This window comes from Gobius niger (assembly GCF_951799975.1).
Source record: "Gobius niger genome assembly, chromosome: 11".
Classification (NCBI taxonomy): Eukaryota; Metazoa; Chordata; class Actinopteri; order Gobiiformes; family Gobiidae; genus Gobius; species Gobius niger.
In genome coordinates, this window is record NC_136862.1 from 364048 (window position 1) to 383848 (window position 19801).

Sequence of the window (19801 nt, forward strand, 5' to 3'; positions counted from 1 at the left end):
ACGCTCTGCCCCTCCATGTTCGAACGGCCCCCACAGTGGAGTGTTTTAAATCTCGTCTTAAGACTCATTTTTATTCTCAGGCTTTTTGAGTTGTTTGGTCACTGTGTATTTTAATTATTTTATTGTTTTATTTATTTTATTTTTATCAATGTCTTTTACGAACTATTTATTGTTTTATGCAGGTTTTAGTTTATTCTTTTTTGTTTTATTTTTGTGGTCGAGTTAATAAGTATTGTGTCTGTTTTTAGGGTCTCATGTGCAGCACTTTGGAAACATTTTTGTTGGTTAAATGTGCGATACAAATAAGACCTGTGTGACCTCTGTGTGACCTCTGTGTGACCCTGACCTTGGTGATGCCCAGGACTCCGATGTTTGGGGAGGACGAGGTGGAACCGTTTCCTGTTCCCAGTAAACCCCGCGATGACACAACACACGCCCTCAGTGAAGATCCCCCTGGAACACACATGGGTTTAAGTCCCGCCCCACTCACCTGTGGGAGGGGGGCGGGGCTCACCTGGAGAGGGCGGGGCTCACCTGGAGGGGGGCGGGGCTCACCTGGAGGGGCGGGGGCTCACCTGGAGGGGCGGGGCTCACCTGGAGGGGGCGGGGCTCACCTGGAGGAGGCGGGGCTCACCTGGAGGGGGGCTCACCTGGAGGGGGGCGGGGCTCACATGGAGGGGGCGGGGCTCACCTGGAGGGGGCAGGGCTCACCTGGAGGAGGCGGGGCTCACCTGGAGGGGGGCGGGGCTCACCTGGAGGGGCGGGGCTCACGTGGAGGGGCGGGGCTCACGTGGAGGGGGCGGGGGCTCACCTGGAGGGGGCGGGGCTCACCTGGAGGAGGCGGGGCTCACCTGGAGGGGGGGGGGCTCACCTGGAGGAGGCGGGGCTCACCTGGAGGGGGTGGGGGCTCACCTGGAGGGGGTGGGGCTCACGTGGAGGGGGCGGCGCTCACCTGGAGGGGGCGGGGCTCACCTGTTGATGGCGTGCACGGGAGGGGGCGGGGCTCACCTGTTGATGGCGTGCACGGGAGGGGGCGGGGCTCACGTGGAGGGGGCGGGGCTCACCTGTTGATGGGCGGGGCTCACCTGTTCATGGCGTGCACGGGAGGGGGCGGGGACTCACCTGGAGGGGGCGGGGCTCACCTGTTGATGGCGGGATTCCACCTGTTCATGGCGTGCACGGGAGGGGGCGGGGCTCACCTGGAGGGGGCGGGGCTCACCTGTTGATGGCGTGCACGGGAGGGGGCGGGACTCACCTGGAGGGGGCGGGGCTCACCTGTTGATAGGGGGCGGGGCTCACCTGTTGATGGCGTGCACGGGAGGGGGCGGGGCTCACCTGTTGATGGGCGGGGCTCACCTGTTGATGGGCGGGGCTCACCTGTTGATGGGCGGGGCTCACCTGTTGATGGCGTGCACGGGAGGGGGCGGGGCTCACCTGTTGATGGCGTGCACGGGAGGGGGCGGGGCTCACCTGGAGGGGGCGGGGCTCACCTGTTGATGGGCGGGGCTCACCTGTTGATGGCGTGCACGGGAGGGGGCGGGGCTCCGGACAGACGTGCACAGGCGTAATAGTCGCCCATGGACTCCACGATCCCGGCCATGGTGGCGCTCATCATCCCCATCACCCCGGCAACCGTCACCACAGGCCACCCCCACTGACCTGCGCACAGAGGGGGGGGGGGTCACCACGGCGACCCGGGCACTCACGGAGGCGGGCGCTGTGATTGGCTCTTACACGGGTAGGGCACTCGTATCCACGGCGCCGAGCTGATGATGTCACCGCGGGCGTCGGTCCGAGCCCGGTGCCCGTAACGTGTGGGGTCAGAGGGCAAGAGGTCGGTCAAGGTCATGACGTAACAGAGGAGCCACACCAGCATGATGGCCAGGATGATCTGCAAAACATGTACAAGAGGGGCTGAGGACAAAACATGTACAAGAGGGGCTGAAACATGTACAAGAGGAGCTGAAACATGTACAAGAGGGGCTGAAACATGTACAAGAGGAGCTGAAACATGTACAAGAGGAGATGAAACATGTACAAGAGGAGCTGAAACATGTACAAGAGGAGCTGAAACATGTACAAGAGGAGCTGAAACATGTACAAGAGGAGCTGAAACATGTACAAGAGGGGCTGAAACATGTACAAGAGGAGCTGAAACATGTACAAGAGGAGCTGAAACATGTACAAGAGGGGCTGAAACATGTACAAGAGGAGCTGAAACATGTACAAGAGGGGCTGAAACATGTACAAGAGGGGCTGAAACATGTACAAGAGGGGCTGAAACATGTACAAGAGGAGCTGAAACATGTACAAGAGGAGCTGAAACATGTACAAGAGGAGCTGAAACATGTACAAGAGGAGCTGAAACATGTACAAGAGGAGATGAAACATGTACAAGAGGGGCTGAAACATGTACAAGAGGAGCTGAAACATGTACAAGAGGGGCTGAAACATGTACAAGAGGGGCTGAAACATGTACAAGAGGCCGAAACATGTACAAGAGGGGCTGAAACATGTACAAGAGGGGCTGAAACATGTACAAGAGGGGCTGAAACATGTACAAGAGGGGCTGAAACATGTACAAGAGGGGCTGAAACATGTACAAGAGGAGCTGAAACATGTACAAGAGGAGCTGAAACATGTACAAGAGGAGCTGAAACATGTACAAGAGGAGCTGAAACATGTACAAGAGGAGCTGAAACATGTACAAGAGGAGCTGAAACATGTACAAGAGGAGCTGAAACATGTACAAGAGGCCGAAACATGTACAAGAGGGGCTAAAACATGTACAAGAGGGGCTGAAACATGTACAAGAGGGGCTGAAACATGTACAAGAGGAGCTGAAACATGTACAAGAGGAGCTGAAACATGTACAAGAGGCCGAAACATGTACAAGAGGGGCTAAAACATGTACAAGAGGGGCTGAAACATGTACAAGAGGGGCTGAAACATGTACAAGAGGCCGAAACATGTACAAGAGGGGCTAAAACATGTACAAGAGGGGCTGAAACATGTACAAGAGGGGCTGAAACATGTACAAGAGGGGCTGAAACATGTACAAGAGGGGCTAAAACATGTACAAGAGGGGCTGAAACATGTACAAGAGGGGCTGAAACATGTACAAGAGGCCGAAACATGTACAAGAGGGGCTAAAACATGTACAAGAGGGGCTGAAACATGTACAAGAGGGGCTGAAACATGTACAAGAGGCCGAAACATGTACAAGAGGGGCTAAAACATGTACAAGAGGGGCTGAAACATGTACAAGAGGAGCTGAAACATGTACAAGAGGGGCTGAAACATGTACAAGAGGAGCTGAAACATGTACAAGAGGGGCTGAAACATGTACAAGAGGAGCTGAAACATGTACAAGAGGAGCTGAAACATGTACAAGAGGAGCTGAAACATGTACAAGAGGAGCTGAAACATGTACAAGAGGAGCTGAAACATGTACAAGAGGAGCTGAAACATGTACAAGAGGGGCTGAAACATGTACAAGAGGAGCTGAAACATGTACAAGAGGAGCTGAAACATGTACAAGAGGAGCTGAAACATGTACAAGAGGAGCTGAAACATGTACAAGAGGGGCTGAAACATGTACAAGAGGGGCTGAAACATGTACAAGAGGAGCTGAAACATGTACAAGAGGGGCTGAAACATGTACAAGAAGAGCTGAAACATGTACAAGAGGAGCTGAAACATGTACAAGAGGAGCTGAAACATGTACAAGAGGGGCTAAAACATGTACAAGAGGGGCTAAAACATGTACAAGAGGGGCTGAAACATGTACAAGAGGGGCTGAAACATGTACAAGAGGCCGAAACATGTACAAGAGGGGCTAAAACATGTACAAGAGGGGCTGAAACATGTACAAGAGGGGCTGAAACATGTACAAGAGGGGCTGAAACATGTACAAGAGGAGCTGAAACATGTACAAGAGGAGCTGAAACATGTACAAGAGGAGCTGAAACATGTACAAGAGGAGCTGAAACATGTACAAGAGGGGCTGAAACATGTACAAGAGGGGCTGAAACATGTACAAGAGGAGCTGAAACATGTACAAGAGGAGCTGAAACATGTACAAGAGGGGCTGAAACATGTACTAGAGGAGCTGAAACATGTACAAGAGGGGCTGAGGACAAAACATGTACAAGAGGGGCTGAAACATGTACAAGAGGGGCTGAAACATGTACAAGAGGAGCTGAAACATGTACAAGAGGGGCTGAAACATGTACAAGAGGGGCTGAAACATGTACAAGAGGAGCTGAAACATGTACAAGAGGAGCTGAAACATGTACAAGAGGAGCTGAAACATGTACAAGAGGGGCTGAAACATGTACAAGAGGAGCTGAAACGTGTACAAGAGGAGCTGAAACATGTACAAGAGGAGCTGAAACATGTACAAGAGGGGCTGAAACATGTACAAGAGGAGCTGAGGACAAAACATGTACAAGAGGGGCTGAAACATGTACAAGAGGAGCTGAAACATGTACAAGAGGGGCTGAAACATGTACAAGAGGAGCTGAAACATGTACAAGAGGGGCTGAAACATGTACAAGAGGGGCTGAAACATGTACAAGAGGGGCTGAAACATGTACAAGAGGCTGAAACATGTACAAGAGGGGCTGAAACATGTACAAGAGGCTGAAACATGTACAAGAGGGGCTGAAACATGTACAAGAGGAGATGAAACATGTACAAGAGGGGCTGAAACATGTACAAGAGGGGCTGAAACATGTACAAGAGGAGCTGAAACATGTACAAGAGGAGCTGAAACATGTACAAGAGGAGCTGAAACATGTACAAGAGGGGCTGAAACATGTACAAGAGGGGCTGAAACATGTACAAGAGGAATGAAACATGTACAAGAGGGGCTGAAACATGTACAAGAGGAGCTGAAACATGTACAAGAGGGGCTGAAACATGTACAAGAGGGGCTGAAACATGTACAAGAGGCTGAAACATGTACAAGAGGCTGAAACATGTACAAGAGGGGCTGAAACATGTAAAAGAGGAGCTGAAACATGTACAAGAGGGGCTGAAACATGTACAAGAGGAGCTGAAACATGTACAAGAGGAGCTGAAACATGTACAAGAGGGGCTGAAACATGTACAAGAGGGGCTGAAACATGTACAAGAGGAATGAAACATGTACAAGAGGGGCTGAAACATGTACAAGAGGAGCTGAAACATGTACAAGAGGGGCTGAAACATGTACAAGAGGGGCTGAAACATGTACAAGAGGAGCTGAAACATGTACAAGAGGGGCTGAAACATGTACAAGAGGGGCCAAAACATGTACAAGAGGGGCTGAAACATGTACAAGAGGAGCTGAAACATGTACAAGAGGGGCTGAAACATGTACAAGAGGGGCTGAAACATGTACAAGAGGAGCTGAAACATGTACAAGAGGGGCTGAAACATGTACAAGAGGGGCTGAAACATGTACAAGAGGGGCTGAGGACCAAAACATGTACAAGAGGGGCTGAAACATGTACAAGAGGAGCTGAAACATGTACAAGAGGAGCTGAAACATGTACAAGAGGAAGAAACATGTACAAGAGGGGCTGAAACATGTACAAGAGGAGCTGAAACATGTACAAGAGGAAGAAACATGTACAAGAGGAGCTGAAACATGTACAAGAGGAAGAAACATGTACAAGAGGGGCTGAAACATGTACAAGAGGAGCTGAAACATGTACAAGAGGGGCTGAAACATGTACAAGAGGGGCTGAAACATGTACTAGAGGGGCTGAAACATGTACAAGAGGAGCTGAAACATGTACAAGAGGAGCTGAAACATGTACAAGAGGAAGAAACATGTACAAGAGGGGCTGAAACATGTACAAGAGGAGCTGAAACATGTATAAGAGGAGCTGAAACATGTACAAGAGGAAGAAACATGTACAAGAGGAGCTGAAACATGTACAAGAGGAAGAAACATGTACAAGAGGGACTGAAACATGTACAAGAGGAGCTGAAACATGTACAAGAGGGGCTGAAACATGTACAAGAGGGGCTGAAACATGTACAAGAGGGGCTGAAACATGTACAAGAGGGGCTGAAACATGTACAAGAGGAGATGAAACATGTACAAGAGGAAGAAACATGTACAAGAGGGGCTGAAACATGTACAAGAGGAGCTGAAACATGTACAAGAGGAGCTGAAACATGTACAAGAGGGGCTGAAACATGTACAAGAGGAGCTGAAACATGTACAAGAGGGGCTGAAACATGTACAAGAGGGGCTGAAACATGTACAAGAGGAGCTGAAACATGTACAAGAGGAGCTGAAATATGTACAAGAGGGGCTGAAACATGTACAAGAGGGGCTAAAACATGTACAAGAGGGGCTGAAACATGTACAAGAGGGGCTGAAACATGTACAAGAGGGGCTGAAACATGTACAAGAGGGGCTGAAACATGTACAAGAGGAGATGAAACATGTACAAGAGGAGCTGAAACATGTACAAGAGGAGCTGAAACATGTACAAGAGGAGCTGAAACATGTACAAGAGGAGCTGAAACATGTACAAGAGGAGCTGAAACATGTACAAGAGGGGCTGAAACATGTACAAGAGGAGCTGAAACATGTACAAGAGGGGCTGAAACATGTACAAGAGGGGCTGAAACATGTACAAGAGGAGCTGAAACATGTACAAGAGGGGCTGAGGACAAAACATGTACAAGAGGGGCTGAAACATGTACAAGAGGGGCTGAAACATGTACAAGAGGGGCTGAAACATGTACAAGAGGGGCTGAAACATGTACAAGAGGAGCTGAAACATGTACAAGAGGGGCTGAAACATGTACAAGAGGAGATGAAACATGTACAAGAGGGGCTGAAACATGTACAAGAGGAGCTGAAACATGTACAAGAGGGGCTGAAACATGTACAAGAGGAGATGAAACATGTACAAGAGGAGCTGAAACATGTACAAGAGGAGCTGAAACATGTACAAGAGGAGCTGAAATATGTACAAGAGGAGCTGAAACATGTACAAGAGGAGCTGAAGACCAAAACATGTACAAGAGGGGCTGAGGACAAAACATGTACAAGAGGGGCTGAAACATGTACAAGAGGGGGTGAAACATGTACAAGAGGGGCTGAAACATGTACAAGAGGAGCTGAAACATGTACAAGAGGGGCCCAAACATGTACAAGAGGGGCTGAGACCGAAACATGTACAAGAGGGGCTGAAACATGTACAAGAGGGGCTGAAACATGTACAAGAGGGGCTGAAACATGTACAAGAGGGGCAGAAACATGTACAAGAGGAGCTGAAACATGTACAAGAGGAGCTGAAACATGTACAAGAGGGGCTGAAACATGTAAAAGAGGAGCTGAAACATGTACAAGAGGGGCTGAAACATGTACAAGAGGAGCTGAAACATGTACAAGAGGAGCTGAAACATGTACAAGAGGGGCTGAAACATGTACAAGAGGAGCTGAAACATGTACAAGAGGGGCCGAAACATGTACAAGAGGAGCTGAAACATGTACAAGAGGGGCTGAAACATGTAAAAGAGGGGCTGAAACATGTACAAGAGGCTGAAACATGTACAAGAGGAGCTGAAACATGTACAAGAGGGGCTGAAACATGTACAAGAGGGGCTGAAACATGTACAAGAGGGGCTGAAACATGTACAAGAGGGGCCGAAACATGTACAAGAGGAGCTGAAACATGTACAAGAGGAGCTGAAACATGTACAAGAGGGGCTGAAACATGTAAAAGAGGAGCTGAAACATTGTACAAGAGGGGCTGAAACATGTACAAGAGGAGCTGAAACATGTACAAGAGGAGCTGAAACATGTACAAGAGGGGCTGAAACATGTACAAGAGGAGCTGAAACATGTACAAGAGGGGCCGAAACATGTACAAGAGGAGCTGAAACATGTACAAGAGGGGCTTAAACATGTAAAAGAGGGGCTGAAACATGTACAAGAGGCTGAAACATGTACAAGAGGAGCTGAAACATGTACAAGAGGGGCTGAAACATGTACAAGAGGGGCTGAAACATGTACAAGAGGGGCTGAAACATGTACAAGAGGGGCCGAAACATGTACAAGAGGAGCTGAAACATGTACAAGAGGAGCTGAAGACCAAAACATGTACAAGAGGGGCTGAGGACAAAACATGTACAAGAGGGGCTGAAACATGTACAAGAGGGGGTGAAACATGTACAAGAGGGGCTGAAACATGTACAAGAGGCTGAAACATGTACAAGAGGAGCTGAAACATGTACAAGAGGAGCTGAAACATGTACAAGAGGAGCTGAAACATTGTACAAGAGGGGCTGAAACATGTACAAGAGGGGCTGAAACATGTACAAGAGGAGCTGAAACATGTACAAGAGGAGCTGAAACATGTACAAGAGGGGCTGAAACATGTACAAGAGGAGCTGAAACATGTACAAGAGGAGCTGAAACATGTACAAGAGGGACTGAAACATGTACAAGAGGGGCTGAAACATGTACAAGAGGAGCTGAAACATGTACAAGAGGGGCTGAAACATGTACAAGAGGAGCTGAAACATGTACAAGAGGGGCTGAAACATGTACAAGAGGAGCTGAAACATGTACTAGAGGAGCTGAAACATGTATAAGAGGAAGAAACATGTACAAGAGGAGCTGAAACATGTACAAGAGGAGCTGAAACATGTACAAGAGGAGCTGAAACATGTACAAGAGGGGCTGAAACCTGTACAAGAGGGGCCGAAACATGTACAAGAGGAAGAAACATGTACAAGAGGAGCTGAAACATGTACAAGAGGAGCTGAAACATGTACAAGAGGAGCTGAAACATGTACAAGAGGGGCTGAAACCTGTACAAGAGGAGCTGAAACATGTACAAGAGGGGCTGAAACATGTACAAGAGGAGATGAAACATGTACAAGAGGAGCTGAAACATGTACAAGAGGAGCCACACCAGCATGATGGCCAGGATGATCTGCAAAACATGTACAAGAGGGGCTGAGGACAAAACATGTACAAGAGGAGCTGAAACATGTACAAGAGGGGCCGAAACATGTACAAGAGGGGCTGAAACATGTACAAGAGGAGCTGAAACATGGTACAAGAGGAGCTGAAACATGTACAAGAGGAGCTGAAACATGTACAAGAGGGGCTGAAACATGTACAAGAAGAGCTGAACATGTGCAAGAGGGGCCGAAACATGTACAAGAGGGGCTGAAACATGTACAAGAGGAGCTGAAACATGTACAAGAGGAGCTGAAACATGTACAAGAGGAGCTGAAACATGTACAAGAGGAGCTGAAACATGTACAAGAGGGGCTGAAACATGTACAAGAGGGGCTGAAACATGTACAAGAGGGGCTGAAACATGTACAAGAGGGGCTGAAACATGTACAAGAGGGGCAGAAACATGTACAAGAGGGGCTGAAACATGTACAAGAGGGGCTGAAACATGTACAAGAGGGGCTGAAACATGTACAAGAGGAGCTGAAACATGTACAAGAGGAGCTGAAACATGTACAAGAGGGGCTGAAACATGTACAAGAGGGGCTGAAACATGTACAAGAGGAGCTGAAACATGTACAAGAGGAGCTGAAACATGTACAAGAGGGGCTGAAACATGTACAAGAGGGGCTGAGGACAAAACATGTACAAGAGGGGCTGAAACATGTACAAGAGGAGCTGAAACATGTACAAGAGGAGCTGAAACATGTACAAGAGGAGCTGAAACATGTACAAGAGGGAATGAAACATGTACAAGAGGGAATGAAACATGTACAAGAGGGAATGAAACATGTACAAGAGGGGCCGAAACATGTACAAGAGGGGCTGAAACATGTACAAGAGGGGCTGAGGACAAAACATGTACAAGAGGGGCTGAAACATGTACAAGAGGGGCTGAGGACAAAACATGTACAAGAGGGGCTGAAACATGTACAAGAGGGGCTGAAACATGTACAAGAGGAGCTGAAACATGTACAAGAGGGGCTGAAACATGTACAAGAGGGGCTGAAACATGTACAAGAGGGGCTGAAACATGTACAAGAGGGGCTGAAACATGTACAAGAGGGGCTGAGGACCAAACATGTACAAGAGGGGCTGAAACATGTACAAGAGGAGCTGAAACATGTACAAGAGGGGCTGAAACATGTACAAGAGGAGCTGAAACATGTACAAGAGGGGCTGAAACATGTACAAGAGGGGCTGAAACATGTACAAGAGGAGCTGAAACATGTACAAGAGGGGCTGAAACATGTACAAGAGGAGCTGAAACATGTACAAGAGGGGCTGAAACATGTACAAGAGGGGCAGAAACATGTACAAGAGGAGCTGAAACATGTACAAGAGGGGCTGAAACATGTACAAGAGGGGCTGCAACATGTACAAGAGGAGCTGAAACATGTACAAGAGGGGCTGAAACATGTACAAGAGGGGCTGAAACATGTACAAGAGGAGCTGAAACATGTACAAGAGGGGCTGAAACATGTACAAGAGGAGCTGAAACATGTACAAGAGGAGCTGAAACATGTACAAGAGGAAGAAACATGTACAAGAGGAGCTGAAACATGTACAAGAGGAGCTGAAATATGTACAAGAGGAGCTGAAACATGTACAAGAGGAGCTGAAACATGTACAAGAGGGGCTGAAACATGTACAAGAGGGGAAGAAACATGTACAAGAGGAGCTGAAACATGTACAAGAGGGGCTGAAACATGTACAAGAGGGGCTGAAACATGTACAAGAGGAGCTGAAACATGTACAAGAGGAGCTGAAACATGTACAAGAGGAGCTGAAACATGTACAAGAGGAGCTGAAACATGTACAAGAGGAGATGAAACATGTACAAGAGGAGCTGAAACATGTACAAGAGGAGCTGAAACATGTACAAGAGGAGCTGAAACATGTACAAGAGGGGCTGAAACATGTACAAGAGGGGCTGAAACATGTACAAGAGGGGCTGAAACATGTACAAGAGGGGCTGAAACATGTACAAGAGAGGCTGAAACATGTACAAGAGGGGCTGAAACATGTACTAGAGGAGCTGAAACATGTACAAGAGGAGCTGAAACATGTACAAGAGGAGCTGAAACATGTACAAGAGGAGCTGAAACATGTACAAGAGGAGCTGAAACATGTACAAGAGGAGCTGAAACATGTACAAGAGGGGCTGAAACATGTACAAGAGGAGCTGAAACATGTACAAGAGGGGCTGAAACATGTACAAGAGGGGCTGAAACATGTACAAGAGGAGCTGAAACATGTATAAGAGGAGCTGAAACATGTACAAGAGGGGCTGAAACATGTACAAGAGGAGCTGAAACATGTACAAGAGGGGCTGAAACATGTACAAGAGGAGCTGAAACATGTACAAGAAGGGCTGAGGACCAAAACATGTACAAGAGGGGCTGAAACATGTACAAGAGGAGCTGAAACATGTACAAGAGGAGCTGAAACATGTACAAGAGGAGCTGAAACATGTACAAGAGGAGCTGAAACATGTACAAGAGGAGCTGAAACATGTACAAGAGGAGCTGAAACATGTACAAGAGGAGCTGAAACATGTACAAGAGGGGCTGAAACATGTACAAGAGGAGCTTAAACATGTACAAGAGGGGCTGAAACATGTACAAGAGGAGCTGAAACATGTACAAGAGGATCTGAAACATGTACAAGAGGATCTGAAACATGTACAAGAGGAGCCGAAACATGTACAAGAGGGGCTGAAACATGTACAAGAGGGGCTGAAACATGTACAAGAGGAGCTTAAACATGTACAAGAGGGGCTGAAACATGTACAAGAGGAGCTGAAACATGTACAAGAGGATCTGAAACATGTACAAGAGGAGCTGAAACATGTACAAGAGGAGCTGAAACATGTACAAGAGGAGCCGAAACATGTACAAGAGGAGCCGAAACATGTACAAGAGGAGCTGAAACATGTACAAGAGGAGCTGAAACATGTACAAGAGGCTGAAACATGTACAAGAGGAGCTGAGGACAAAACATGTACAAGAGGGGCTGAAACATGTACAAGAGGAGCTGAAACATGTACAAGAGGGGCTGAAACATGTACAAGAGGGGCTGAAACATGTACAAGAGGGGCTGAAACATGTACAAGAGGAGATGAAACATGTACAAGAGGAGCTGAAACATGTACAAGAGGGGCTGAAACATGTACAAGAGGAGCTGAAACATGTACAAGAGGAGCTGAAACATGTACAAGAGGGGCTGAAACATGTACAAGAGGGGCTGAAACATGTACAAGAGGGGCTGAAACATGTACAAGAGGAGCTGAAACATGTACAAGAGGAAGAAACATGTACAAGAGGAGCTGAAACATGTACAAGAGGAGCTGAAACATGTACAAGAGGAGCCGAAACATGTACAAGAGGAGCCGAAACATGTACAAGAGGAGCTGAAACATGTACAAGAGGAGCTGAAACATGTACAAGAGGCTGAAACATGTACAAGAGGAGCTGAGGACAAAACATGTACAAGAGGGGCTGAAACATGTACAAGAGGGGCTGAAACATGTACAAGAGGAGCTGAAACATGTACAAGAGGGGCTGAAACATGTACAAGAGGAGCTGAAACATGTACAAGAGGAGCTGAAACATGTACAAGAGGGGCTGAAACATGTACAAGAGGAGATGAAACATGTACAAGAGGAGCTGAAACATGTACAAGAGGGGCTGAAACATGTACAAGAGGAGCTGAAACATGTACAAGAGGAGCTGAAACATGTACAAGAGGGGCTGAAACATGTACAAGAGGGGCTGAAACATGTACAAGAGGGGCTGAAACATGTACAAGAGGAGCTGAAACATGTACAAGAGGGGCTGAAACATGTACAAGAGGGGCTGAAACATGTACAAGAGGGGCTGAAACATGTACAAGAGGAGCTGAAACATGTACAAGAGGAGCTGAAACATGTACAAGAGGGGCTGAAACATGTACAAGAGGAGCTGAAACATGTACAAGAGGAGCTGAAACATGTACAAGAGGAGCTGAAACATGTACAAGAGGGGCTGAAACATGTACAAGAGGAGCTGAAACATGTACAAGAGGAGCTGAAACATGTACAAGAGGAGCTGAAACATGTACAAGAGGAGCTGAAACATGTACAAGAGGAGCCGAAACATGTACAAGAGGGGCTGAAACATGTACAAGAGGAGCTGAAACATGTACAAGAGGAGCTGAAACATGTACAAGAGAGGCTGAAACATGTACAAGAGGGGCTGAAACATGTACAAGAGGGGCTGAAACATGTACAAGAGGAGCTGAAACATGTACAAGAGGAGCTGAAACATGTACAAGAGGAGCTGAAACATGTACAAGAGGGGCTGAAACATGTACAAGAGGGGCTGAAACATGTACAAGAGGGGCTGAAACATGTACAAGAGGGGCTGAAACATGTACAAGAGGGGCTGAAACATGTACAAGAGGGGCTGAAACATGTACAAGAGGGGCTGAAACATGTACAAGAGGGGCTGAAACATGTACAAGAGGGGCTGAAACATGTACAAGAGGGGCTGAAACATGTACAAGAGGAGCTGAAACATGTACAAGAGGGGCTGAAACATGTACAAGAGAGGCTGAAACATGTACAAGAGGAGCTGAAACATGTACAAGAGGGGCTGAAACATGTACAAGAGGGGCTGAAACATGTACAAGAGGGGCTGAAACATGTACAAGAGGGGCTGAAACATGTACAAGAGGGGCTGAAACATGTACAAGAGGGGCTGAAACATGTACAAGAGGGGCTGAAACATGTACAAGAGGGGCTGAAACATGTACAAGAGGGGCTGAAACATGTACAAGAGGAGCTGAAACATGTACAAGAGGGGCTGAAACATGTACAACTATAACTATGAAAAAAGTTAAAGAGTAAATGAAGTAAAAACAGTAAAAGTGTCTCACTGGGAACATCTTGAACACGTGGACTCTGGTGGAGGAAAGTCCTTTCTTTCGGCTGTAAACCGGGACGGGCAACGAGATCGCCCTGAGGTACTGAGCGAAGAGGAGGATCAGGAGGATACACCTGGAATAAGTACAAATACTTCATCCTACTGCGCTCTGAGGTACTGAACAGCAGGATGAGGAGGATACACCTGGAATAAGTACAAATACTTCATACTACTGCGCCCTGAGGTACTGAACAGCAGGATCAGGAGGATACACCTGGAATAAGTACAAATACTTCATAGTACTGCGCCCTGAGGTACTGAGCGAAGAGGAGGATCAGGGGGATACACCTGGAATAAGTACAAATACTTCATCCTACTGCGCTCTGAGGTACTGAACAGCAGGATCAGGAGGATACACCTGGAATAAGTACAAATACTTCATAGTACTGCGCCCTGAGGTACTGAACAGCAGGATCAGGAGGATACACTGGAATAAGTACAAATACTTCATAGTACTGCGCCCTGAGGTACTGAACAGCAGGATAAGGAGGATTCACCTGGAATAAGTACAAATACTTCATAGTACTGCGCCCTGAGGTACTGAACAGCAGGATAAGGAGGATTCACATGTACGTCACACACAGAAATACTGTAAATCTCCTGCAGTGATGTCAGTGTTTAACTTTAGGGTATGATGGTTATGTTCCAGACGCCCCCCCCCCTCGGTGTGTGCCACGTACAGTGCCGACAGCCCCCAGTGTGACCCCGCCCCCCCCCCTCGGTGTGTGCCACGTACAGCGCCGACAGCCCCCAGTGTGACCCCGCCCCCCCCCCCTCGGTGTGTGCCACGTACAGCGCCGACAGCCCCCAGTGTGACCCCGCCCGCTCGCCCGCCGTGCTGAACACGCTCAGTCCGATCAGAGACACCGTGGGGGCGACGGTCAGGGGCCCGATGAAGCGCAGCATCAGACCAGGAAGTCCCAGCAGGCCAATCACCACCTCCACCAGGCTGGACACGATGATGGCGCCCTGGATCTGCCAATCACAGGAGAGGAGGGGTTCAAACGGGCCAATCACAACGGAGAGAGGAGTCAGAACCGCCCACCCACCTCCCTGATGCGCGGGTGCCAGACGTGAGACGTGTCCAGGGGCAGAGTCCAGTTTCCGTAGATCTCCTCTGGAACAGACCAGACTTTAGTCCCGGTTCAGTCCTGGTTTAGTCCTGGTTTAGTCCTGGTTCAGTCCTGGTTTAGTCCTGGTTTAGTCCTGGTTCAGTCCTGGTTTAGTCCCGGTTTAGTCCCATTTTAGTCCCGGTCTCGTACCTTCAGGAGGACACTTCCATCGCTCCAGGCCGAGGATGGCCTGAGCCGGGATCAGGAAGGCGAAGGCTGAGGCCTGGAACAGCGGCAAACTGAGGACAAACACATTCATCAAAACTCATCCACAATAATGTCCCCCCGACGCTACTGTGGCCGGTCCTGGCCCTGGCCCTGGCCCTGATCCTGGTCCTGGCCCTAGTCCTGGTCCTGGTCCTGGTCCTGGTCCTGATCCTGGTCCTGGTCCTGGTCCTGGTCCTGGTCCTGGTCCTGATCCTGGTCCTGATCCTGGTCCTGGTCCTGGCCCTGGCCCTGGCCCTGGCCCTGGCCCTGATCCTGGCCCTGATCCTGGCCCTGGTCCTGGCCCTGGCCCTGATCCTGGCCCTGGTCCTGGCCCTGATCCTGGCCCTGGTCCTGGCCCTGATCCTGGTCCTGGCCCTGATCCTGGTCCTGGTCCTGGCCCTGGCCCTGGTCCTGGTCCTGGTCCTGGCCCTGGCCCTGGCCCTAGTCCTGGTCCTGGTCCTGGTCCTGGCCCTGATCCTGGTCCTGGCAGAGAAGCTGATCTCTCTTTTTAATTTGGATTTTATTTTAATTTGGGATTTTCTGACAGATGATGGAGAGTCCGGAACCCATCGGGCCAGGGTTTCTGTTACTAGAGGCTCTTTAGGCTTTGTCTGATTTGATGCTGAGGCTCTCAGTCGTCCAGGGCCCGCTGATGACGGCTGTGACTGTATGATCCATGTCCTGAATACACTTTACCTCCTTTGTAGGAACTTCAGGTGTGTGTGCAGGGTTTTACCGTACGCCCACGGTGGTCTGGATCAGAGTGGTGAGGCCCACGGTGGTGAAGATGGTGCCGATCAGCAGACTGATGGTGCTCTGGTCCTTCCCCACACACATGGCCTCAGCCAGGAGGAAGGGGACGGCCACGGTGCCCGAGAAACAGGTGAGGTAGTGCTAAAAACAACAGGAAACAGGTGAGGTAGAGCTAAAAACAACAGGAAACAGGTGAGGTAGAGCTAAAAACCACAGGAAACAGGTGAGGTAGAGCTAAAAACAACAAGAAACAGGTGAGGTAGAGCTAAAAACCACAGGAAACAGGTGAGGTAGTGCTAAAAACCACGAGAAACAGGTGAGGTAGAGCTAAAAACCACAGGAAACAGCTGAGGTAGAGCTAAAAACCACGAGAAGCAGGTGAGGTAGTGCTAAAAACCACAGGAAACAGGTGAGGTAGTGCTAAAAACCACAGGAAACAGGTGAGGTAGTGCTAAAAACCACAGGAAACAGGTGAGGTAGTGCTAAAAACCACAGGAAACAGGTGAGGTAGTGCTAAAAACCACAGGAAACAGGTGAGGTAGAGCTAAAAACCACAGGAAACAGGTGAGGTAGTGCTAAAAACCACAGGAAACAGGTGAGGTAGTGCTAAAAACCACAGGAAACAGGTGAGGTAGAGCTAAAAACCACAGGAAACAGGTGAGGTAGAGCTAAAAACCACAGGAAACAGGTGAGGTAGTGCTAAAAACCACAGGAAACAGGTGAGGTAGAGCTAAAAACCACAGGAAACAGGTGAGGTAGTGCTAAAAACAACAGGAAACAGGTGAGGTAGAGCTAAAAACCACAGGAAACAGGTGAGGTAGTGCTAAAAACCACAGGAAACAGGTGAGGTAGTGCTAAAAACCACAGGAAACAGGTGAGGTAGTGCTAAAAACCACAGGAAACAGGTGAGGTAGTGCTAAAAACCACAGGAAACAGGTGAGGTAGTGCTAAAAACAACAGGAAACAGGTGAGGTAGTGCTAAAAACAACAGGAAACAGGTGAGGTAGAGCTAAAAACCACAGGAAACAGGTGAGGTAGAGCTAAAAACCACAGGAAACAGGTGAGGTAGAGCTAAAAACCACAGGAAACAGGTGATGTAGAGCTAAAAACAACAGGAAACAGGTGAGGTAGAGCTAAAAACCACAGGAAACAGGTGAGGTAGAGCTAAAAACAACAGGAAACAGGTGAGGTAGAGCTAAAAACAACAGGAAACAGGTGAGGTAGAGCTAAAAACCACAGGAAACAGGTGAGGTAGAGCTAAAAACAACAGGAAACAGGTGAGGTAGAGCTAAAAACAACAGGAAACAGGTGAGGTAGAGCTAAAAACAACAGGAAACAGGTGAGGTAGTGCTAAAAACAACAGGAAACAGGTGAGGTAGAGCTAAAAACCACAGGAAACAGGTGAGGTAGAGCTAAAAACAACAGGAAACAGGTGAGGTAGAGCTAAAAACAACAGGAAACAGGTGAGGTAGTGCTAAAAACAACAGGAAACAGGTGAGGTAGAGCTAAAAACAACAGGAAACAGGTGAGGTAGAGCTAAAAACAACAGGAAACAGGTGAGGTAGAGCTAAAAACAACAGGAAACAGGTGAGGTAGTGCTAAAAACAACAGGAAACAGGTGAGGTAGAGCTAAAAACCACAGGAAACAGGTGAGGTAGAGCTAAAAACAACAGGAAACAGGTGAGGTAGAGCTAAAAACAACAGGAAACAGGTGAGGTAGAGCTAAAAACAACAGGAAACAGGTGAGGTAGAGCTAAAAACAACAGGAAACAGGTGAGGTAGAGCTAAAAACCACATGAAACAGGTGAGGTAGTGCTAAAAACAACAGGAAACAGGTGATGTAGAGCTAAAAACAACAGGAAACAGGTGAGGTAGTGCTAAAAACAACAGGAAACAGGTGAGGTAGAGCTAAAAACCACAGGAAACAGGTGAGGTAGAGCTAAAAACAACAGGAAACAGGTGAGGTAGTGCTGAAAACCACAGGAAACAGGTGAGGTAGAGCTAAAAACAACAGGAAACAGGTGAGGTAGAGCTAAAAACAACAGGAAACAGGTGAGGTAGTGCTAAAAACAACAGGAAACAGGTGAGGTAGAGCTGAAAACCACAGGAAACAGGTGAGGTAGTGCTAAAAACAACAGGAAACAGGTGAGGTAGAGCTAAAAACAACAGGAAACAGGTGAGGTAGTGCTAAAAACAACAGGAAACAGGTGAGGTAGAGCTAAAAACAACAGGAAACAGGTGAGGTAGAGCTAAAAACCACAGAAAACAGGTGAGGTAGAGCTAAAAACAACAGGAAACAGGTGAGGTAGAGCTAAAAACAACAGGAAACAGGTGAGGTAGAGCTAAAAACAACAGGAAACAGGTGAGGTAGTGCTAAAAACCACAGGAAACAGGTGAGGTAGAGCTAAAAACAACAGGAAACAGGTGAGGTAGAGCTAAAAACAACAGGAAACAGGTGAGGTAGGGCTAAAAACCACAGAAAACAGGTGAGGTAGAGCTAAAAACAACAGGAAACAGGTGAGGTAGAGCTAAAAACAACAGGAAACAGGTGAGGTAGAGCTAAAAACAACAGGAAACAGGTGAGGTAGAGCCAAAAACAAAAGGAAACAGGTGAGGTAGAGCTAAAAACAACAGGAAACAGGTGAGGTAGAGCTAAAAACCACAGGAAACAGGTGAGGTAGAGCTAAAAACCACAGGAAACAGGTGAGGTAGAGCTAAAAACCACAGGAAACAGGTGAGGTAGAGCTAAAAACCACAGGAAACAGGTGAGGTAGTGCTAAAAACCACGAGAAACAGGTGAGGGTAGAGCTAAAAACAAAAGGAAACAGGTGAGGTAGAGCTAAAAACCACAGGAAACAGGTGAGGTAGAGCTAAAAACAACAGGAAACAGGTGAGGTAGAGCTAAAAACCATGAGAAACAGGTGAGGTAGAGCTAAAAACCACAGGAAACAGGTGAGGTAGAGCTAAAAACCATGAGAAACAGGTGAGGTAGAGCTAAAAACCACAGGAAACAGGTGAGGTAGAGCTAAAAACAACAGGAAACAGGTGAGGTAGAGCTAAAAACCATGAGAAACAGGTGAGGTAGAGCTAAAAACCACAGGAAACAGGTGAGGTAGAGCTAAAAACAACAGGAAACAGGTGAGGTAGAGCTAAAAACAAAAGGAAACAGGTGAGGTAGAGCTAAAAACCACAGGAAACAGGTGAGGTAGAGCTAAAAACCACAGGAAACAGGTGAGGTAGAGCTAAAACCAGCAGGAAACAAGTGAGGTAGAGCTAAAAACCACAGGAAACAGGTGAGGTAGAGCTAAAAACCACAGGAAACAGGTGAGGTAGAGCTAAAAACAACAGGAAACAGGTGAGGTAGTGCTGAAAACCACGAGAAACAGGTGAGGTAGAGCTAAAAACAACAGGAAACAGGTGAGGTAGAGCTAAAAACAACAGGAAACAGGTGAGGTAGTGCTGATAACCACGAGAAACAGGTGAGGTAGAGCTAAAAACAACAGGAAACAGGTGAGGTAGAGCTAAAAACAACAGGAAACAGGTGAGGTAGAGCCAAAAACAAAAGGAAACAGGTGAGGTAGAGCTAAAAACAACAGGAAACAGGTGAGGTAGAGCTAAAAACCACAGGAAACAGGTGAGGTAGAGCTAAAAACCACAGGAAACAGGTGAGGTAGAGCTAAAAACCACAGGAAACAGGTGAGGTAGAGCTAAAAACCACAGGAAACAGGTGAGGTAGTGCTAAAAACCACGAGAAACAGGTGAGGGTAGAGCTAAAAACAAAAGGA

At 47.8% G+C, this 19801-nt stretch overlaps 1 protein-coding gene across 1 annotated transcript in view; it reads right to left on the reverse strand.

The window, feature by feature from the left end:
• Positions 1-252: 252 nt before the first annotated feature.
• The window catches only part of LOC306970722 (solute carrier family 23 member 1-like), a gene marked incomplete at both ends in the record, with an annotated part of 30580 nt that continues 11031 nt past the window's right edge, over positions 253-19801 (reverse strand). Inside the window, 10 exon segments of the mRNA XM_079566749.1 lie at positions 253-264; positions 347-409; positions 411-453; positions 1512-1659; positions 1735-1891; positions 13898-14018; positions 14738-14919; positions 14994-15061; positions 15207-15295; positions 16000-16157. Of these exon segments, the coding sequence (XP_079422875.1) occupies positions 253-264; positions 347-409; positions 411-453; positions 1512-1659; positions 1735-1891; positions 13898-14018; positions 14738-14919; positions 14994-15061; positions 15207-15295; positions 16000-16157 (1041 nt within the window).